This window comes from Solanum stenotomum, chromosome 6, assembly GCF_019186545.1.
Source record: "Solanum stenotomum isolate F172 chromosome 6, ASM1918654v1, whole genome shotgun sequence".
Lineage (NCBI taxonomy): Eukaryota > Viridiplantae > Streptophyta > Magnoliopsida > Solanales > Solanaceae > Solanum > Solanum stenotomum.
This window is the reverse complement of record NC_064287.1, coordinates 42136662-42160198: the sequence shown is the minus strand read 5'-3', so window position 1 is coordinate 42160198 and position 23537 is coordinate 42136662. Positions and strand designations below refer to the sequence as shown.

General features: G+C 32.7%; 2 protein-coding genes and 1 long non-coding RNA gene across 3 annotated transcripts in view; 1 reads left to right on the top strand and 2 right to left on the bottom strand.

Annotated features, from left to right (window-relative positions):
- The window catches only part of LOC125867799 (uncharacterized), a 67117-nt gene extending 64901 nt beyond the window's left edge, over positions 1–2216 (bottom strand). Inside the window, exon 1 of the long non-coding RNA XR_007446671.1 lies at positions 2089–2216. This is a non-coding gene — a long non-coding RNA (uncharacterized LOC125867799). The remainder of the gene's footprint in view (positions 1–2088) is intronic.
- LOC125867770 (protein DETOXIFICATION 29-like) lies at positions 1865–7930 on the top strand. Its single transcript, XM_049548348.1, has 8 exons — positions 1865–2235; positions 2324–2519; positions 2614–2959; positions 4990–5076; positions 6884–6940; positions 7073–7430; positions 7506–7592; positions 7677–7930. The coding sequence occupies exons 1-8, from the start codon at positions 1909–1911 to the stop codon at positions 7755–7757; spliced, it is 1539 nt and encodes a 512-aa protein (XP_049404305.1). The 5' UTR covers positions 1865–1908; the 3' UTR covers positions 7758–7930.
- Positions 7931–8021: 91 nt separating this feature from the next.
- Positions 8022–13764, bottom strand: LOC125867779 (uncharacterized). Its single transcript, XM_049548358.1, has 4 exons — positions 12911–13764; positions 11255–11407; positions 10959–11164; positions 8022–8436 (listed from the first exon to the last, which is right to left on the bottom strand). The coding sequence occupies exons 1-4, from the start codon at positions 13400–13402 to the stop codon at positions 8229–8231; spliced, it is 1059 nt and encodes a 352-aa protein (XP_049404315.1). The 5' UTR covers positions 13403–13764; the 3' UTR covers positions 8022–8228.
- Between the last annotated feature and the right edge of the window lie 9773 nt (positions 13765–23537).

The window sequence follows — 23537 nt, the reverse complement described above, 5'->3', positions numbered from 1 at the left end:
CAAAACTAGCAATGGAGCGTAAATACCAAAACTATAATTATAGAGTCTTATTATGCCTATTATCTTTGCTATTTTCTAAATTTTCTCTATTTTTTTCCACAAACCCATACATCACCTACCCTGTCCTATTTAAATTTTACCCCGCCCCACCTAATCCCCAAATCTTCTCATGTTCAGCTCCATTAACAGCTTGTCCTGCGCTGCCCTGCCCTGCCCTGCCCTGGCTACCCCAATTGTCATTTCTACATAAATCATTTTCAAAATTTAATACTAAACATTAGGGGTGTACAAAATCGAACTGAAAATTGAACCAAACCACAAATCGAGTCAACCCGAAAAAAAACCCGACTAGTGGTTTGGTTTTGAAAAAAAAAACCCGATTATATTTGGGTTGGTTTGATTTTAACTAAAAAAGAATCAACCCGAGACCAAACCAACCGGACATTATATATATAATTTTAAAATTTTATTTTATACATAAAAATATTTACTTTGATATAATTTTTAAATATTTCTTATACTTTTTCATAGTTTTTATCTGTTAATATATTATTTCAAGTTTGAAACTTAGAATTATGAATGGGCCAATAAAGATTATAGTCCACAGATGTTGGTAATTATAATAAAGCTTAAATCAAAATAAAATTAATACTCATGCAAAAAAAAAAATCAATTCAACACTAAGAATGACAATAATATTGAATATTTGTTCTTTAGTTTTACATTGATTTAGACAATTAAAATACATAATCTAATTTTAATTTCCTTTAATATTTAGTCATGTAACTAATATTTATTAAACTTAATTTTAGCATGATTTAGTACTTTTAAATTATGATCATTTTCATTATGACTTGTTAATTTGCAATATTTGTTTTACGCGATTTCATTATTATTATTTTTGTTGGATATTTTAGTGTCATTAATCATATCATATTGTGTTATATTTTTAAGAAACATCTTAAATAGTTGTATTTTGATAGGACTAAAGAAATATTTGAAATACAAGTAAATTATATGTTTGTATGAATACTTTACCAGAAAAACCCGAAACAACCCGAAAAAACCTGAAAAAATATGAGGTTGAAAAACCCGAGTTTTATTAGTTTGGTTTGGTTTATAAATTTAAAAATCATGGTTTGGTTTGATATTTGAAAAATCCAAACCAACCCGGCCATGTACACCCCTACTAAACATTTATTAATAGGAATAATGTTATAAAATAGTCATGTCATGTTGGATATTATTTTTTGGAGACGACAGGATTATCGATTACTCACAATTTGAATTTTATTATATCAAAGTAAGAATTCGCTTCGGTCTTACAATCTTGATCACACTTGTTGCTTGCTTCAGCAACACTCTTGCACTCACTCTTGTTTTCTCTCTTACTTTCTTTCTTGCTTTCTTACTTTGTTTCTTTCTTAGTTACATATCAAATGAACCACCTCTATTTATAGGAGGTGATGGAAGAATCTAGAGAGATACATACTACTCTCTTCTAGAATATTCCTAACTATCTTTTTTTCTATAACTATTAATTCTAGAACATTTCTAGACTTTTCTCTCTAGAATACTCATTCTAGAGATCTTCCTTCAATTCTCTACAATTTCGGAATATTCTAGATTTTTCTTGACTTATCTTAAGTAAATAATTAAGTTGGTGATGAATTCTTAACATGTCAATTATTATTTTTCGTCATGTCTAAATGCGCCAAATAAAAATGAACAGAGAGTATTATTTAAAAATAATCTTTTGGGACCATGAATCCACTTATCAAAAATAATGGTCATGTGACTCATATAGTAATAAAGTTTCTTGAGTAACCCCACCCAATCATTTATTAGTACATGGCAACGATTGCCATTTCTAAATTGTAACACCTAGAGTGAACACACAAATAATATATGGCAACGATGGAGAATGATAGTGTGGTACCACTTCTAACATCAAGAGTGAACAATCACTCAAATGGTTCTTTTACTAATAATTCTTCATTCAAACCAGATTCATATGATATCGAAGTAATCCATGGAGTTAAAGATTTAGTTCGAGAGTTTTCAGCAGAATCGAAAAAACTATGGTACCTTGCTGCTCCAGCCATTTTCACTTCCATTTGCCAATACTCAATTGGTGCCATAACTCAAGTATTTGCTGGTCATGTTGGTACCATTCAACTTGCTGCTGTCTCCATTGAAAACTCTGTCATCGCTGGTTTTTCTTTTGGCATCATGGTATGTATATACTTTCTGATATAATAATTATTAGTTCTAAATTTACCTAAACTCGACCAATTTAGGGATTTGCTTATTGTGATTACAGTTGGGAATGGGAAGTGCATTAGAGACACTATGTGGACAAGCATTTGGAGCAAAACAACTAGACATGCTAGGAACTTATATGCAACGATCTTGGATAATCCTCACCGCAACATCACTAATTCTAATGTTGCCTTATATTTTTGCCACGTCACTTCTCAGACTCATCGGTCAAACGTCAGATATATCGAAATGGGCAGGTATATATTATATAGGCGAATTTAAGACAGATTCTATTCATTCATTCAACTTAATTGTATACACTGACTCTATATTCTGAATTCGTATCTACAGGTACATTTGCTGTATGGATGATTCCACAATTATTCGCGTACGCACTAAACTTTCCGATACAAATATTCTTGCAAGCTCAGAGCAAGATCATGGTGATGGCCGGCATAGCGGCAGTTGGACTTATCGGACACACTTTGTTTAGTTGGCTATTTATGCTCAAGTTAGGGTGGGGATTGGTAGGTGCCGCGGTTGTGCTGAACGGTTCGTGGTGGTTCGTAGTGGTGGCTAAGTTGGTGTACATATTCAGTGGGGCTTGTGGAGAAGCTTGGTCTGGATTTTCTATAAAGGCTTTTCAAAATCTTTGGGAATTCGTTAAGTTATCTTTTGCATCTGCTGTGATGCTCTGGTGAGTTTCTTGGTTTAAATTAATTATTATTGCACTATTCATTCGCAGGGCGGCTCAATCATATGAGTAGCTATATATATATATAATGAAATTGTCAACTACGTGCAACTTAATTAGTTTTTTGTATTATTTACTTTTTGATTAATTATATTACCTGATAAAAAATAATATATATATATAAGTTAAAACACAATATATACAAACTGATGCTTATTCATTTTTGCATCCCAAACTAAAATACATATAAACTACTAGAATATATAGTAGATCAGATATTCAATTATTATTTTTCTCTCCAAGTAGATATTCAATCAATTTCATCATAATTTAGATATGTTTAATTTCTTTTTTTTTTTTGGTAGAAATAGGTTTAATTTCGTGTCTTGTCTCATTATGAATAATGACACGTAACACAAACTTTCAAGTAGATTGATATCATATACTCCATTTGTCCCTAATTACTGGTCCACTTTTAAATTGACATACTTATTAAGAAAACAATGATTGACATAATGAGTTTACCATTTTACCCCTATTAATTATGAAGTTGATGAATTAAAAAATTAAGTTTTTCAAAAAAGTTTTACCTTTTTAAAAGTTGAAACAATTTATTGACTTAAAAATAAAGTATGCACATGTTCTGTAATAGTACACTAGATCCACAATTTTATCGCTATTCAATGGCCAAATAAATGACGCTGCTGCACTGATTGAAAGAAAAAGTTGATTGTAATAAAACATTTAAATTATTTTATCATTTTACGAGTTTTACACCAGAATTATTTATTATTTTAGGACAGAAGTATTGAAAATGCTCTTAAACTCGACGTGAATTATTATTTTCATTCTCAAATTATTGGCAGCCTTTAAAACACTAATTTATATACTTGATTAATTGAACTTAAATATATCCCGATCTCGCAACATGAGTGAAATATATCCCTAAGTATTTTTGTCAAGTTTAGGAGTACGGTGTTTTCAACACTTCTTTTTGCTTTTATTAAGAGTCACATGCTCCTACAAGAGTTTGAAGACCGCTTGTTATGTCATATGGCATATCAGAGCTATATCTAAGTTTAGTTAGTCAAATAGATGGATGTTTTTAAGATTGTCAATAGTTCGAGGACAAAATTAATAATTTACGTCAAAATCAAGGGTGTTTTCAATCCTTCTCTTTTATTTTATTTTATATACCTATCTAAACTATTACTTCATTTATATCAAAAACATACCTCAATGCTGAGTTAGCTTTACACTTGTGTTTTTAATTGAGAATAAATATTTTGGATCAACTCAGTATTAAGATGTGTATTAATATAAGGAGAGTAATAGTTTAGGTCGATAGACATAACAATAGGTAGTTAAAATGGAAACTAATTTTATTTGCAATAAGTTTTTTTTATTTCTCTTCTATTATTTTTTACTGATTAAGTTATTTCTTCAACAGAAAAAGAGAAAAATCTTCTTGAATTTCGGTACCATTTGTGCAGAGTATTGTGCATCTCAAAACCTATTTAGGGTTTCGAAATTCTTGTGCAGAAAAAAGAATAAACAATCGTCTGATTTGACTAATTTTATTTTGTCAATGAAGATTCTAGATTAAAATGTGATTTTAATAAAGATAATTCATATATGTTTCGCAAAACTATGGCATATAGTATTATCTCTCTCATATTCACCGATTTGCCATAGGTTACATAGGCGGAGCTAGGTGAGGATTAATGGGTTAAGACGAATTCACTAGCTTTTCCGACTCTGTATTTGTATTAAAAAATTAAATAAATATACATGTATATTAACTTGTGAACCTCTTAACAATTGATTGACAACTCAATGACAGTGAAATAGAAATGTCTTTCACACTAGTGTTATGGGTTCGAACCCACTATCAATTTTCTATGCTAAATAGGTCATCCTGACTCCGCCTCTGATAGGTCATCTCAAGTCGCTTTCGATAGAATGTGCCTTACCTGGCAACTTGTATGATAAGTAATTAATGAGGATATAAATATCATGATTTAATATTGCAGCTTAGAGATATGGTACTTCATGGCACTAATTCTCGTGGCTGGATACCTCAAGAATGCTGAAGTGGCCGTCGATGCAATTTCCATTTGGTCAGTTCACTATTTTTTTTTTAATTAATGTGATACTGACATGATTTTATTTAATTTGGCACGAATCTTTAGGCTTCTAATAACATCTTTTTCTATTCTATTTAAGTATTGATTGACCATAGTAATAACTAATAAGTAGGATACGCTAACTTGATCGTACATATTTAACGAAAAGTACAGCTGTTAATTTTATATATTATTTATGTGTTGTGTGCATGCTTATTATGTATTTTCAAGTAGCAATAAGGATGTGATATAGGGTAAGTAATTTATTTTTTATTAATAGTTTCAGTTCTATTAGATATAGATATTAGATATAGAGTCATTTTTATTAAGAACGTTTTTCTTTCAAATTAACATGATGAGATTTTTGGTGTGAATCTGGATAGTGATGGCCCTAATACGGATTTCGACATCGGGCTGAAAATTAGAAGAACATACATTCTTAAAGAAAAAAACTTTTAACAAATCATTATAAGATTTATAAAGATATTTTTATGCGCTATACCATTTGACCCCTTGTAATAAAAAAAAATGAACCCATATTTTCGTATATTACCTTTTTTTTTAGTCCATTTTGTATATATTTTGAAATATTTAGGAAAAAAGCAATAATTTCTTACTTTGTGATTATGATTTCCATTTTTTATAATTACAAACTGATTGAAGGTGATATTCATGATGTCTATCATCACAAATTTAAATTTTGATGGGTGAATTAAAGTGAAAAACTAAAAACTCTGTTGTTGGGGTTATAAAAGCTTGAAAACTCACAAATATATTTTATAATTTATTGAAATTTTTGATAAATTGATGATTGAGGTTCGTTAAAGATGTCATTTGAAGTTTTGGTTTAAAAGTTAAAGTTATTTGGTGATTTTCGTGGGTTGAAGTTTGTAGGAGACGAAATTTAATTTTTGTATAGTTTCATATAATCTAGAATAGAAGTATCCACATACACCTCTTATACACAATTTATACACGATTAATACATCGTTAAACAATAACTATATAATCTTGTATAATCTTATATACCGAATGTATAAACCGTAAGAGTTAGTGTTTCAATTAATTTTGAAACAAATTCAATCGTTAAAAGTTTTGAAATAACAAAATACATGAATGTGAGTTGTAACATTCATTTTTGTTTTAATTCTATGTTATAGATGTTGTGCAAGACACTTTTAAAATTCTACGTTATGGATTTTTTGAAAGATAAGTTTTATTTTCAATTCATGAACCTATAATACTATTTAATTAAAAGTCTTTTTCTTGCAAAACTTTTGTCCTATAAATTGAGTTTCTTTTGGTTGAAAAGATAAGCATACAAAAAAAAAAAACTACTTTCTCTTGAAAAACACTTGTGAGACATTAATCAAAAGGTGAAATCACTAATTCAAGAATAGAAGAGCAACATTCTTGAATGCTACTTGTTTTGTGGCTTAGTTGAATCCCGAAGATAGAGTTGTTATTTATTCTTCCGATTGCTCGTGGGAGAGACTCCAACTATCTTCAAGAAATGTATTAACGTGCCTCTAAGCCAAGCAAGTTTTGTTTTGAATTCCTTATATTTTTATCATTCTTGTTCAGTTGTTCTAACATAAACATTGTTGAAAAAATTATTATATGAGCGTGAACTAAAATTATAACTATGTAAGTGCAATATATATATTATATTATATTATTGAAAAATTACTGGGGCAATAACTTCACCTATAGTTATTTTTAGGTGACTTAATACATACAAATTGTTTACATTATCAGTGTATTTTCATTTTTTAACAATGATATCATCATTTGATTGTAGTATGAATATCCAAGGCTGGACATTCATGGTTGCACTTGGATTTAATGCTGCAATAAGGTAATCTTAATTAATTCTCAATGTTGTTATTAGATTATAAGAGAAAGTAAGCAAGTCGTCAATCCTTGAACTATGTAATTTACTTTATTTGTTGGGTTACGGACAACCTTGTGTGATTATGTTTACGTACAGCGTAAGGGTGTCAAATGAACTAGGAGCAGGACATCCAAGAAGCGCGAAATTCTCAGTAATGGTAGCCTCCATCACTTCTCTTTTATTCGGGATGTTCCTGGCAATGGTGCTTCTTGTTTGTCGGAGTTGGTATCCTCTATTGTTTTCAAACAATGAACAAGTCCAACATGTTGTGTATGAGCTCTCTCCTATCTTAGCTGCCACCATTGTTGTTAGCAGTCTTCAACCTACTCTTTCAGGGGTGGCTATTGGAGCAGGATGGCAAGCTTATGTTGCATATGTGAACATAATTTGTTACTATTTGTTTGGTATTCCAATAGGTCTCATACTTGGCTTCCTCCTTGACACTGGTGTTAAGGTACCATTTTAATTTCTGTCTTCACAAAAATATAATTTCTTAAGATATTATATTATTTAATACATGATTTTGTAGGGAATTTGGTATGGGATGCTTGCAGGTACGACTGTTCAAACTGGTGTGTTGATCATGATGATCCTTCGAACTAATTGGAACAAGGAGGTAAGGCATACATCAAGAATCAAATGTAGGTTAGTTATTACTTTTAATTGTAAGTATCTTACAAATAACTTGATTGTTATACAGGCTTCCCTTGCCGGAGACAGGATAAAACTATGGGGAGGAGACTCAAAGGTCAAAGAAAATGGTGAAAACCTAACTAACTGACTGCAGACGAGATCGAAATCATACTGTTTGTTTAGTTTGGATGCCACAAAAGCTGTGTGTGTGTGAGAGAGAAAGAGAGAGAGCAATTTTAATACGTAGTTTGCATGTGTATATCAAGATTATCCGGGGCATGTGTTGGTTGAGATATGAATAAGACGAGTAAATTCCTCTCTCTGCACAAGGATGAGAATGTTCTCTACATATTTACAGTATTTCTGCCAAAAATAATCAACTAGTTTCTTGCCTGAATTGACACAATGGATACTTTTACTCTCAGATGTTGTCCAAGAAATGAGTGTAACAAATGCAAAATGCAGAGCATAGCAGAATTGATATTTGCTAATTATATTAAACAAGGGTAGAAATATACAACAGGGATTTAGAATGGTAATACACATTAGCCTATATATACTTACCAATAAAGAATAGAAAGCTAAACAACAATCATCTTTACAAGTATAAATATATGCTTCATTTTTGCAAAAAGAGTGCAGCTCCAACCAAGGCTATCCATATTGTTAAAATTGCCCAGAATGATTGGCTTTTCTCCAAACCAACTGGGGGCTTCCAGACCAGAAAGTCTCCCACCCAGTCCCTGCTCGATGGAAGCTGATTTGTTGTAGACCGGCTTTGTCTTTCATCTTTGTCCTTCTCTTTGTCAGTCCATGATCCAGCATAACTACACAAAAAAAAAGGAAGGAAAATTAGTGCTGATCTTCAATGATTCTTGGAATCACTCAGCCTCAGGAAGCATGTGTACCTTAAAAGAATTACTTCGTAGAAATGTTATCGTGAATAAGGAGTAGTCCGTTAAGTTGTGAAAAGAAGCAAACACCTAATATCTAGTAAAGAAGAAGAAAAGAATGTCACCCATATTTCATCATTTTTATATGTTAAGTCAATTTGCTGAAAACTCCACACTGATGTGTTGGAACTGCTGAAGAATATTACACCATACTGTGACATCATGTACTATACACATGTTGTCATTCAGTTACCATCAATCTTCTCGCATGGTTAAATGAGTCTAAACGAGCTTCATTCAATCAATTTCCAATTTCAGAAGGTCCGTCTCTAATACAACTAATTAGATTATTACCCAAGAAGTAACAAGTTCAGTCCCTTAGAAAGGACTTCTATCTCATACCCCTTAAAGTTAAGGACATTACAAGTTAATAATTGAGTTCACATTAGAAGGTACCCTCATCCATGAAACCAAAGACTTCAAATTGACAAAAGAAAAAGTAAAGAAAGGATGGGGGTGGGATGGGGGGACAAAGAGAAATCGAGCCCTATAGTTTATTCATAGCAAGCCTCGTTATAAGAAAAAGTTCTCAGATAATCTTTCAATCATCTGAAGTCACATTCCTAATCAGTGGACCTCTGCAATCCACTTCCATAGAGAAATTTGCATTTGTTAACAAAAGAGGAAAGAGAGGGAGCATACTGTAATAGTATGTTAAAAAAGCTAATAACCTGTTCAAAATGCAAACCTTTTCTATCAGAAAGATCTATGTGAATCTGAGAGGCAAGTTTGTGAAGATGACAGGGAGTCAGGGAGAAGACTTGTGTGTCTAACCCAAGCCAAAATGGATCTTTATGCTGAGGCTGGCTGCTCATCGAAGTCTCTACGCTAGAGACAGACTAGCTCACCGGAGTGCTGTTGATAACCTGTATTGTCCCTTGTGTAGCTGCAAATGAAAGTATCTCTCACCTTTTCTTTGAATGAGAGTATATCTGCTAATATATGGGGTAATATTCTTCAATAGCAGGAGATACAGAGGCAAATGCTGCTTTGGCAGGAAGAGGTGCAGTGGGCAGCAGTAAACTGCAGGGGAAAGAGTTCAGCTGCTGAAGTGTATAGAATGGCAATGGCTTGTTCATTATACTATGTTTGGCAAGAGAGGAATATGAGAATCTTCCGGGGAAAGCAGAGGACTGTGGGCGTAATAGGCAGGATGATTATCCAAGAAGTTATCTTTAGGGGAACCTTGAAGGCTAAACTAGCTAAGAAGATGGAAAGCTTGAACTTCTATCCTAGATGAATCTACTATATGGACTATAAGATAGTTTAGCATTATTCTCGTAGTTCCTTTTCCTCCGATTTCTGGTTCTACCTGTTGTTTTTGTGCTTCGATTATCGCAATATTTTTCTGTTGTTAAATGCAACATAAGGCTTTCCCTATTATTTGCTATGCCTTCTTTACTTTTGGAAGTAAAAAAAAACCAAACTACTTTGATATGCATTGCTTGAGTCGAGGGTCTTTCGGGTACAATCTCTCTACCTCCACAAGGTAGGGAGAAGCTCTATGTACACTCTACCCCCACATGTCAGATTTTACCAGGTATGCTGTTGTTGAACTATGTTGCTCAAACTCTTCAAAACTTTTGACAGGTACAAGTCAGATCCTCCAAAACTAGTGCATTTTTGGAGGATCCGACATGGGGGCAGCAGTATTTTTGAAGAGTCCGAGCAACATAGGTTGTTGATGTACTATAGATAGAGGAGTGCATGAACCAGTGGAAGAGTAGCTTACAACTGATGCTGGAGCCATTTTGCTCAGCTTCAATTAGTTTCAAGTGCTTTTTGACTTTGTGTTGCAATATTCCAATTGGTAAATATAATTTATTTTACTTACCCCAAAAGCAAAAGATAATTTCAATTGTTCAACTTTCCTGCTACATCTATGCTTTAACCAATAGATATCATGGAGGCATATATTACAAAATTTTCCAATAATCCATGGATGCTAAAAGTAGCACACAAATAACAGTGGTGTAATAGTCAATTTCGCTGGACTGTTTCACCACATACCTCTACTACCTCCAACCATTACATACAGGTACCAGATAACTTCGCCCAATGCTTATCAAGGCTTCAGCAGATCAGAAGAAATTACCTAGATGTTTTCGTTTCTGCTGGAAGTTGAACCATGGCTTTCAAAGTTCACACCCACTTCATTTACCACTAAAGTCACACTCTTGGGTAAAGAACTTTAATTAAATTACTGTTACAATTATATTGATGCCAGCTAGTAACTTTATGATCAATTCATTATCGTATTAAAACGACAAACCACTACTGTAACATATTGATTGCCCCAGGAACTTGCATATCATGCCCACTGCATAGAAGCAAGTAATTGGTACTGTTTTATTTAGCTAACATACGCAATATAATATTAGATGAATGGGACTTACCTATCATAGCTAGAACCAATAAGTGGTATAGTAACCATTTCTTCTTGAGATATCTTCAACTTAGGTGCTTGCAATATATAACGAAGCTCTGCAGCTTGACGTCGGATGCTGACACTGGGATGTTTCCTTTCTAGTTGCTTATACAAATCAATGCAGTCTGAATGGCGGTTATTAGCTTCATAAGCCATAGCAAGCCATATTTGTATCTGAAAGTTCAATTTGCAAATGCAATTAGTCTTAGAAAAAAAATTAGCACATTTTGTGTGTGGTTACTCAGGAAGTAGCTTGCCACTAACCTCTCCACCAAACAAGGTTGGTCTAGGAATGATAGTAAGAGCACCTTCAAGGAACTCTATTGCACGTCCATACATGCCCTTCCCATAAGCCTTCTGGCCCAAATCGAACATTAATTGAGCAGTTTTTCTGCGTTCTGATTGCTCCTTTGCCACCTAAATTTCATACCAGAGTTAAAACGATGATTTTGAGACTAAAGGATCTGAAATTTTTCATCAGACCAATTTTTAGCCAAGTAATTTGGAAAATATTTACACCCTTACTAACTCATCACAATAAAGCTTCACAGCATAAAGCAAGTTTTTTGGTAGAGCGTATTAGCAAAAATACTGCATGCATTAAACCTGTGTATTTGTGGTACCTTGTTTGGTACACTTTTTCATGCTATGTATAACTAATGCTTGCATTAGTTTTATACTCTATTGTGTATAAAGGTGTATATTACTAATACCATGGATTTCTAGGTATTAGTAATGTAGGGTTTTAGTGCATGCACTAACATGGTTAAAGACCTCATTGCCCCTTAAAATCTTTTTTACATCTTTTCAACCATAATTGTGAAGGGTATCTTTGTAATAAATATTTTATGCAATGTATGATATTATTAATACACCAAACCAAACAATGCATAAGAAATCATCCATGTATAATTAATGCAAGCATAACTAAAACAAGCATTTCTAATGCAAGCATTACTAATACACTCTATTTAGCATTATTTTTATGCACTCTACCAAACGACCCCTAAAGTATTTGATGAAGCATGCAAAAGAAATATATGCAAGAACAGTTTTGAGGATATTTGCAGCATATTTCTACTGTCACTACAGCTCTTCGAGGGTGTCTTGCTTGCAAATACTCATATTATTCAAATAAGAAAACCATTTCCAACTAGTGGAAAATAGGTTTTAGCCATTGATGCAGTACAAAATGAAATTACCCACGATAGTTTCCTTTCATTTGCTCACCAACTAGTGGCTACCACGATTCAAAATGAAATTACTACTCCATCCATCCCAGAATAAGCGTCACTTTAGCACAAATATTTTTTCCAATACATCTCACCTTAGGAATTCAAGATAAAAAATAGTAGTATGTTTTTCCAACTACACCCTTGTAGTAAAGAACTACTCAGTAATAGTCCTCAATTATCAAGAAATATCTAATAAATAGGGTTACCTTAGTAAACTATACCTTCTTTTTATTATATTATATTTCTTAATGGGTGTGAAATGAGCTAAAGTGAAACTAATTTTGGGACGAAATGAGTACTTAACAGTCACCAAATCCAAAATTCAACCCGAGTACAGTTTCAAAAGTGATGCTATAACAGCAGTTAGTTAAACATAGATGAAAGTGTACACCGGAAAAGGCCATGTTGATCCTATCATAGCTAGGTGCATCAGCTATTTATCTCCAAGAGCTAATACGTAAAACAAGTAATTATACTGCGAAGATATAAAGCATATTATGGTGCAACTTTCAAGTTCCTTTTGTTCATCTTCTCGTCTGCCTAAATCTAGATGGGCGAGAAGTAGCAGGTACGAAAGCTATGATTGGTGGTATGCACAAACTAGCCCGAACTCTATCATTATAAATAAATAAGGCATGGATTGTTATAACATCAATAATAGTACAGGCATTGATAAAGGCATCACCTTTTCGAGCTCCCTTCGAACTCTTTCACGTTTCTCCTCCTCAGTTTCTTCACTGATTTCACCTTCTTCACCATACTCCTCATCAACACGATTCTGCAATTCCTCAGCTTTTTTCTCCAATTCCTTCATTTCCTCTAGCTCCTTAACTCTCCTCTTCATTTCTTTCTCCCAATCGAACTCTTCTCCTCCTCCACCACCTTCTCCTTCATCTTCAACACCATTTCCATTCTCATCATCACTTGAATTCTCATAATCAACCGCACCGACTTTCGAATTCGCTTTACCCCGAAAACCCACTTTCGGATTTAATCTTTCTCTTTCATTCTCAAACCCAATAGAAGCACACATGCTCTGATTCTGACATGGGTCTTTCTTCACAAAAAAGTTCAACAGAACATCCCTCGTTTTCCGATCTGGTAAGACTACGGCACGTGGAGTGGTCAAGTGAGTTCCGTCAAGCAATAGTGCTATGTTTCCGACTACAACCGCCATCTCCGATGAGTACTCAAATGAGTGAAAGAGGAAAACAGAGTTGGAATTTCATTGCAAACTGGGAAGAGTAGATATTTTAGCATATCAGTGATGAAATGACGAAAAAGACCATCCGTTTGCGGTTTTGTGATGCTAAGTTAGTTGTAAATAGTGAGAAATTGTCTGGGTATTAATGGGTGCAAGAAATGGAGACGTGGCCCATCACTATAACAAGAGCCGTGTGGCAGTGAATGCAATTGGGTCTAAGAATTATTTTGTCACGGCGTCAGCATTTTCTGCTTTCACGGATGACCCACCATTCTCCACCGTCGATGTGGCGGAGAAAACACCATCGACGGCAGAGAATGAAACACGATGAACCCTCAAAGACTAATCCAGAATTTTAGTTTCTAGCTTCGGAATAAACATGTTAGTATATATTATTACCAATTCATGTTAAGACTAATCAAGATTTTTAAATTTTATTAAATTCAGCCACGAATTTATTGATATCTTTTTTTTTTTCCTCCTTCTTCACATCCATTACACACACACTCTCTATCACTTCACTTTATTTTCTGTCCCTTTTTAAAAAATTTGAAGTGATTTTATTACTATAGGAATTTTGTGACAGTTAAGTTGGTGATTAATCTGATGAAGGTGGGTAAGTGCAGTAGTGGTGATGGCGGTAATTTATTGATTTATTTGTTTTGCTTGTTCAGTGAAATGAATGGTTTCATGTGTATATATATAGCTGAGTGATTGATAATTGCTATTTGCTTTTAAGAGAAATTGGCATAGTAAATCATTATTTTATTTTCATTGTTAAGAGTTATTATGAAGTACCATACACAATCATTATTGAAGTTAGGGGCGGATCGATGTTGAGCGAAGGATGAGGTGTAAATCAGTATTGAGGTTAAGCTCACTTTTATAGAGGAAATTAATATTAAGCAATTTGAGGATGAGGACTTGAATAAGCTCAAAAATAAGGTGGTGTCCGGGAAGACTCAAGATGTCATTCTTGAAAGACTGGGCGCGGACCGGAATGAATCGGTACCGGACCGGAACGGGATGGGTTGACCGGTTTGTTAACCGATACCTGGATGAACTGGACCGGACTTACCGGGATGGATACTCGGTTCCGTCCCGTCCCACTATATACCGGGATGGAACCGGAATGGACCGGAATGGAACGGGATGGAATAAACGGGACAACACATCTAGATATTTCAAAAAATGATAAAAAATAAAAAATTAGTTATTTTAATTTTTTGAAATACGAAAATATGAATGTTTTTTTATTTTTCTAAGTTTAAATTAATAGTTTTCAAATTTATAATGTAATTTTACTTGAGTTTATTTTAAAGATATATTTTTTTTAATTTTTACTTATTAAGTTTGCAAGTTAAGTTTAATCAAGTTTTTTAAAAAAAAAAAAATGTTTTTGAGCTTAAGTTTTCAAGATTTGAATCTTTTGAAGTTTATTAAATTTTCAAGTTAAGTTTAATAAAGTTTTTTTTAAAAAAAATAATATTTTTGAGCTTAAGTTTTCAAGATTTGAATCTTTTGAAGTTTGTAAGTTATTACTTATTAATATGTTATAACTTATACATTATATTTACAACTTGTACTTTAAATAACTTAAGTTTGTAATTTTAAAAAATTAAATAAAAATAAGGATAAAACAATGACACAAAGTCACAAATTAAAAAATATCAATCCAATTTATTTAAATTTGTATTACAAATTACAATTTATAATTATTAGTAGAGTGCATAGTTTACGCAACCACCTTTTAGGAAGGGTTTTGTTTCAACTAAGCCTCAAATGTAATACTAATAGTTGTATAGTCCTGTAAATCCCTTCTCTAACTCAGCTATAGATTGACCGTAATCAACTACTGGCCTTGGTAAAGCTCGTTGACGATCTTGAAGTTTCATGCCATCATCACCACCACATCCAATGGTTGAATCTATGAAAAGTTCAAATTAACTATCTAACTTTGGAAGTCTTTGATTTCTCCGTTCAGCATTTATCCAATCTCTAAACAACACCGATATCTCCAAACTGTCTTCTGCTAACAAATATTTGTGTCTCCAATTTGAAATCTTGCCGCGTTGAAAGCTGCCTCCGAAGCTACTGATGATCCTTGAATTGCAAGCATGTCCTTCACCATCCTACTAAGTTTTGGAAATTGAGTTCCACGAGCCCTCCACCAGTTCAATACTTGTGGTATACCTTCATCATTTGTAATATTATCTGAACCATGTTCAAGATATTTAACAAATTCACATTTATTAGAAGAGTCAAGACCAAGTTTATGTTTCACTCTACCATGGGCACCTACTTGAGGCATAGACATTTGAGGATTTTCAACATTATCTAAGGAACAATATTTATCATATATTTCTTTAGCAAGTAATTTTATACTATTTTGACATGTTATCAAATCAGGTTTTTCTTCTGGTTTAATATCTAAATTTTGATAAATGCATTCAACTAAAGTTTTTGCACCATATTCTTTATATTCGGGGTTGAAAAGAATTGTGGTTAAATAAATTTGAGGGATAGGAAAATATATTTCTTAAATTTTGTAATCATAACTTCAATAGCACCGGTAAATAATTCATTTGTTTTATATTCATAAAAGAGATATGAAATCTCACATATATGTATTAAAATTTCAGAAATAGTAGGATAATACATTCTAGAAAATTTTTTAGTAGCATTATAAAATGATTTCAAAAATATTTTAAGTTCATTTACTTCATCCCAATCACTATCATTAAGTTTAAATTCAGGATAAGCATAGTGACTATTAAATTGCATAGTAATAGGTTCTCTATATGTATAAGCAACTTCAAGCATATCATAAAAGAAATTTCATCTAGTTTTTACATGCTTCAGAACTTTTCTAAACGGAAGTTTTCATGCATTACAAAGCTCTTTAAATTGATTAATTCTACTACTACTATGCATATGAAAAATATAAAAACAAGCATTATCAACTTTATCACAACTATTTTCAAATAATTTCACACCGTCGCTAACAACCAAATTTAATATATGCGCAACACATCTAACATGAAAGACATATTTACTAATAGGACAAAGTCTAGGTTCTAGCATATTAATAGCATTTAAATTAGCAGAAGCATTATCTAAAGTAATACTAATGACTTTATCACAAAGACCGAAAAAATCTAAAATTTCCAACACAGTAGTAGCAATATACATTCCAGTTTTTTTCTTTTGACAAATTTTATAACCAATAATTCTTTTTTGTAAATTCCAATTATAATCAGTCCAATGCGCAGTAACAGTTAAATAATCAAAACCATTAGGACTACGACTCATATCAGTGGTAATAACAACTCTACAATCCATTATTTCAAAATAGGCATGCAAATATTGACAATATTTTTCTCGAAATTCAAAAATATCTTTTTTTACCATGCTTCCTGATAAACCTTTAAAACTAGGATTATATGTATCACGAATATATGCAATAAAACTCGGATGTTCTCTAAAACTAATAGATAAACCACAAACAACAACCATTTTAGCAAAATTTTCACGATCACGATCACGATCCTTATTATAGGTTCGATGTGTAAGAGGACCACTTGGGTTCAAAGTATTTAATTTACCTTGAACCATATTTGACCCTCTAGCCGATGTTTCAATGTTAGAATTTTCACAAACATCAAGAGAAGATATATATGCAAACCACTATTTACTATGCTTATTAATCAAATGTTTTTCTAATCCCCCCGTTAAACCTCCACTCCCACCAGATGTATATTTAAAATGTTATTTACAAATATTACATATACTAAAAGTTTTTTCTTCATTCAAATAACAAAATTTCCAAACATTTGATTTTAAAGTACGTTGTACCTTGGTCTTACCTCTAGTTGGAACAATAGGGGGACGACTAGTTCCAATTGAAGGATTGTCCTCCTGAGGTGGAACTTAAGTACTATTGAGGTCGGGACTAGTCGGTGTATCATCTAAATCTTCTTCATCAATTTCTACTTCTTCATTTTCTTGATAATTACCATAATGTCTTTCATAAACCTCTTCGGAAATTATAGGAGTATCCGAATTAATTTCTATAGGACCGCGACGAGAAAAACTAGTTTCATTCACATGAGTAAATTCATCAGTATTCATTCTAACAAGAGGAAAATTAGATTTAGAAGAACTAGAACCGTTTTTATTTTTTGTAAACATATTTTTTACTCCGTGTACAATACCTTTTTTACCTCCACTTTTTTTAGAAAACTCCATGATATAATATAAATTATGAAATACGAAATTTAATAAGAACAAATAAAATATAGCAAGAACCACTTACAAATAATAAATACAAAAAATAAATATAAGATTAGAGAGTGGGACGAAGTTACCAAACGTTTGTGTAAAGAACAAATGATTATAACCAAAAATTGAAAAATTGATGCCGAAACTTGAAGTTTGAAGAAGATTCCTACTCCAAAATTCACCAAATGATTGTTGAAATCTTCATAATTACAAAATAATATGATTGAAATTTGAAACTTGAGTATTGAAAGTATGAAACTTTGAGAAAGATTGAGAATTGAGAGAAATTGATGATTCTTAATTGTTAAATATTGTAAATACATAAATTGTAATTAAAAATATAAAGAGAGAGAGTATATATAGTTTTTAGAATTTGTGATTATGTGTTGAAATTGGAAAATATAAGATTATAGTCGTTGAAAATATTTTCGTTGGGAGAATGGGAGACTGGGGGCTGGGGCAGTCAGCTACTCAGCTTGCCATTGACTAGTGGGGACTGGGATAGGACAGGTCGGCAGGGGCAGGGGCAGGGGGCAGCAGGCTTTTAAGCCTTTGTTGAGACCTAGGAAGACTTTTTATTTTTATTTTATATATAAAAATTATAATATAAAATATAAATTAATTAATAAAAAATAATTAACCGGATAGGAACGGAATCGGGATAAACCGGTATCGGTACACCGGTATCAAATCCTGATGTCGTTCCGTCCCGTGTACCGGCTCACGATGTCCCGTTCCGTCCCGAATACTATCGGATCGAAACGAACCGGAATGGTACCGGAACGAACCGAAATAGTACCGGACCGGTACTGGTACAACTCGGTCCGGTGACCATCCTTATTCTTGATGTTGGTGGGGTGCTCAGTTTTAGAGGGAGGATTTGTGTCCCTCGGATTTGTGATTTGATACAAAATATTTTGACATGGTGTTTGGATTGGATTAAAAGTTGATCAAATCTACTTTTAAGTCAATTTTTTACTTCTGAAAATATTTTACAAATATAAAAAAAAATAACTTAAAATATGTCAAAAATGAGTTAAAATAAGTTATGAAGTGTGAGAAAATGATCAAAATGATCCTTGATGTATAGGGGTTGAATTATTTTGATCCTTTGTATATAAAAAGATAATCATTTCAGTCTTTAACCCTAAAACTAATCATAAAGGTAAAAAGTGTGGTTAGATTTAACGATGAGTCTCATTATTAATACATTGCAAGCCATTCTCCCCCTAATCTTATCTCTTCACCCAATTCCTCTTCGCTGAAAAAAAAAGCCAATTCTTTTTACCATTATCAAAATTCTCTTTGACTAACTAATTAAAATCTTTTTAAACGTTTTTAAAATTTTATTTTCTACCTTTGTCCCGTTCAATTTTTACCTTATATCTAAAAAATAGAATTAAAAAAATTATGAAAAAATTATTAATTTCAAAAAGGGAAAAACAACAAAGTTATATCCTTTTCGTATAGAGCTTCAACAAGTGAATATATAATTAAAGCTTGAAAAGAGTTAATATGGCAATCTTCTAAAAGAAATTAATGAAGTGTTTTAGTTACTTTATTTAGTTTGTATTTGTGTCGGTGGTTTTTTTTTTTTTTTTGTATGTATGAAAGTGCAAGCTACTGGAATTGTTTTGTAGAGGTAGATGGAGATAAGAAATAAGTGTAATTTTTCTTGTAAGAATATCGCAGGTGGGTGGATTGAAGTTGGAGAATGATCTATAATGGTGAAAGAGAGAGGATTGAAGAAGAAGAGGTCTGCTGGATGTCAATAGTGAGGGATCCACCGTTAAATCTAACCTCTCTTTTTACTTTCAGGTTAGTTTTATGGTTAAGAACTAAAATGATTACTTTTTTATATACATGAAGGACTATTTTGATAAGGTGGTATATATGAAGGACCAAAATAATTCAACCCCTACACAACAATGACCATTTTGATCATTTTCTCTATGAAGTGTTTGGCAAGGTCAAAAATGATTTAAAATAAGTTTAAAATGACTTTAAATAAGTCAAAAATCAAAAGTAGGTCTCCCCTACTTTTTATTTTTTGACTTAAAAGTCATTTAAGTTTGACTTTTTCTTTTTTGACTTAAAAGCTACTTTTTTAAAGTCAATCCAAACGAGCTATAAGACTCGTGCTACGCGGTACTCAATTCATTCGGATATGATCAAGATCTATCGGGATTTGAGACAGCTTTATTGGTAGCTTGGGATGAAGAAGGACATAGTTGAGTACGTATCCAAGTGTCAGAATTCTCAACAAGTGAAGTATGAGCATCAAAGACCTACAGATTCACTTCAGAGTGTGCCCATTTCGGAGTACAAGTGGAAAGGATAGCCATGATTTGTTGTGGTGGGGCTTCCCCAGACTTTGGGGAGGGTATAACTCAATTTGGGTCATTATTGACAGGTTGACTAAATCACCCTACTTCATTCCCGTTAGAGTGGATTACAACTCCCAACAGTTAGCTAAGATTTATGTCAAGGAGATAGTAAGGTTGCATAGGGTGCCCATTTCTATCATTTCAGACCGTGCTCAGTTTACTTCTAAATTTTGGGGTAGGTAGCTTGAGGTGTTGAACACTCAACTCACTTTCAACACAACGTTTTACCCAAAAATAGGTGGTCAGTCGGAGAGGACGATTCAAGTGTTGAAAGACATGTTAAGAGCATGTGAAATTGACTTTGCAGGCCATTGAGATCAATTCTTACCATTATGTGGGTTCTCTAACAATAATAATTATCACTACAATATTGATATGGCACCATTTGAGGCACTCTATGTCACGACCCAATTTCAGAACGTTATCGGCGCTAAGGGGAAAGAATTTCCCAAAGCAAGCCTTAACAAATTTCACAGAAAATTGGGTAAAGTCTCCTTTGTTTTTGGTCAATCCAAAATTTACCTGTACCATAGATCAATAACGCAGCCAACCAATCTCATCAGTAATCCACCTTATTCACTCATAGACTATTTGAAGTATAGAAATACAAAGTCCATCTCCAAAAACATAAGATGTCTAATATTGGACACAAGTTTACAATATGAACGAATACTCATGACTTTAATAAAAGAAATGACTACGGAGCAACTCTAAGAATTTCAAAAAATGTCTATAACAACTAATAAGCTTGTTGTCCACGCGAACAAGTGTGGGGCTCACAAGAAATTATCAACTCATAAGCTCTAGATAAAGAAGTCCTTACCAATGTCACCTGCCTTCTCTTTAAAAACATTAGCGATGAGTGAGACGCTAGCTCAGTGAGTAATAACACTTAACCACAACCATTTTTAACAAAGGATGAGTCAGAAAACATGTTAGTNGAAGTCCTTACCAAACCAATGTCACCTGCCTTCTCTTTAAAAACATTAGTGATGAGTGAGACGCTAGCTCAGTGAGTAATAACACTTAACCACAACCATTTTTAATAAAGGATGAGTCAAAAAACATGCTAGTATGATAGTCAAATTGATCAAATCAATGTCTTTTTCAGAAATGGTAACAATATTCAATCTTATTTGCCTCATGTAAGCAAAATCAATGTAAACACTTAGTAGTAAACTCAGAAAAATACTTTCATATCAAAACTTATATTTGGGAGGTTTCCAAGGATGAATCATGTAATTAGTGTGACCTTCTCTTTAAGAAGTAACCAATAACAGTGAACTCTTCATCAAGGAGTTAAATATTCATATCAGTAGATCCCTACTCAAGGGATATCGATAACAATATGCTAGTTCTACTTCTCACTAGCAAGGGCTTTATCGGTAATCTATAACTACAAGGTGCACCAGGTCTAACGAACCTGTCGTTAGCTACGGGATTCATCAAGGTCTATTCCCATTTATGCTTTTATTGTTATCAGTAGAAGCATTTCAAAATCAAACAAAGCATTTAAATCTTATCATATCATTTCAAAGTTTAACAATCACTTGTCCAAAATATCATTTCTCAAATAAGTGTAAAACTCTTTCAATAACAGTAATCATATCATATAAGAATGAGATCATCTCAAATAATATTTTCAGTATCATATCAAGTAAAAAACTTGTCCCACATGCAAGTTCAAAATAGTCAGTGACACATTTACTTTATAAATCATGTAAAAATCATGAATTTTATGAAACACAAATTGTGATAAGATTACTACTCACAGTACTCATGTTGAAGTACCAAATTTTTCACTTGGGCAAACTGTATGACTTCCTTCAATCAATCTATAATCACATCATATCAGTCTCGTAATACTTTCTTCGTTTAGGCTAATTCATACTAAATTCAGAATACCCAATCTTCGAGGTTTTATGATAAACTCTCAATCTATCAATTTATATCAAATTGGTGCGTCAGATCCTGCAAAAACAATCTCATTGTTGATTACTTCACCCTATAATAAGCAGAACTAATGTCATTGTCCAACAATTCTTCTTCGATTTATGCCGAACTACAAAAGTTTGGTCCAAATTAACATACTCACTCAAATCATAAGATAATATGAATTTAACGGATTCCTTTATTCTTTCTAAACCCATGTTTTTTTTCAAACTTTCAGTTCTCAAATTTATAGTCAGGAAATATACAAATTCAATCTTTAAACTAAGTTAAGAAACTTACCTTGAAATCCATACTTGCAATAGCAAGAGTTCCACTTCTTCTCCATTTAGTTATTTTTCTCTATTTTAATCGTCTTCATGCTCCTTCACAGGAAGAGACACAAAGAACATACTACTTCTTCTTTTTTCCCAAGAGTTGCTGACAAAACTCTCAACTCCAATAATCTCTTTAGCTTAATTTAAATTTTTCCTTATTAGGTTTCTGATGGGCTAAGGCCCATTCAATTTATTTATTTATTTGGCTAATGACTAATATGTCCTTGTTTAAAATATGGGATAGTACACTCTATGAAAGGGTATACAAATCGCCTATAAAGTGGGTTCAGACTAAGAATGTGAAATCTTTGAGGGTGGATTTAGTTAGGGAAAAAAAAGTATTCAAACTAAGTTTTTGACATCCCAGGGTAGACAAAATAAGTATGCGGATCACAAGGTAAGAGACATGATATTTCATGTTGGAAATTAGGCTTTATTGAAGGTGTCACCCATGAAAGGAGTAATGAGATTTGATTTTTAAAAAAAATAGTAAACTCAGCCCTCTTTATATTGGTCCATTCGAACTTTTTGACAAAGTGGGACTGGTGGCGTACAGGTTTACGTTGCCATCTAACTTGTCTGAAGTTCATTCAATTTTTTAAATGTTTATACTGAAGAAGTACCATAAGAATGAAGATTATATCGTCAAGCGAGACTCAATAGTGTTGGACAAGGACTTGCACTATGAAGAGGATTCAGTTCAGTTGCGATTCTTGATCAGAATGTTAAAGTTGAGGACAAATGAGATCAAATCAGTGAAGGTACAGTGAAAGCATCGTCCCATTGAGAAGGCTACTTGAGAAATCGTGAAGGACATGCGAGACAATACCCTTCTTTGTTTGAGGATCCATGTACTATACCTTTCTGCCTCAGCCCAAATATTTTTTAGTTATTGCAAACTTTAATTGCTCCATTAACGAGATCTATTTATCGCCACCATGATTCATCAATCAAACTATAGTTTACAAATAATAAAGTCATAATTATTTATGACTAATCCAGTCATATGTTATATTTATAATATAAATAAATTTATATTATTACTAATTAGATATTTTGTGTTTTATGTGACCTATAAATAAAGAATAATTTTTGTTCCGAATTTCACTCAAGCTTTAGCTATTTCTACGATATAAATCATAGTAAATATTTTTTAGTGAAGTTGTAGTGGGT

Excerpts from the sequence above, each read along its gene's own strand:
- LOC125867779 (XM_049548358.1), bottom strand. The coding sequence starts at position 13,402 with ATGGCGGTTGTAGTCGGAAACATAGCACTATTGCTTGACGGAACTCAC. Across the intron at positions 11,408-12,910 it reads TTCGAAGGGAGCTCGAAAAG|GTGGCAAAGGAGCAATCAGA; the intron begins GTGATGCCTTTA and ends TATGAAATTTAG. Across the intron at positions 8,437-10,958 it reads ATTGGTTCTAGCTATGATAG|TTATGCTGGATCATGGACTG; the intron begins GTAAGTCCCATT and ends TTTTTTGTGTAG.
- LOC125867770 (XM_049548348.1), top strand. The coding sequence starts at position 1,909 with ATGGCAACGATGGAGAATGATAGTGTGGTACCACTTCTAACATCAAGA. Across the intron at positions 2,520-2,613 it reads AGATATATCGAAATGGGCAG|GTACATTTGCTGTATGGATG; the intron begins GTATATATTATA and ends TCGTATCTACAG. Across the intron at positions 7,593-7,676 it reads GAACTAATTGGAACAAGGAG|GCTTCCCTTGCCGGAGACAG; the intron begins GTAAGGCATACA and ends ATTGTTATACAG.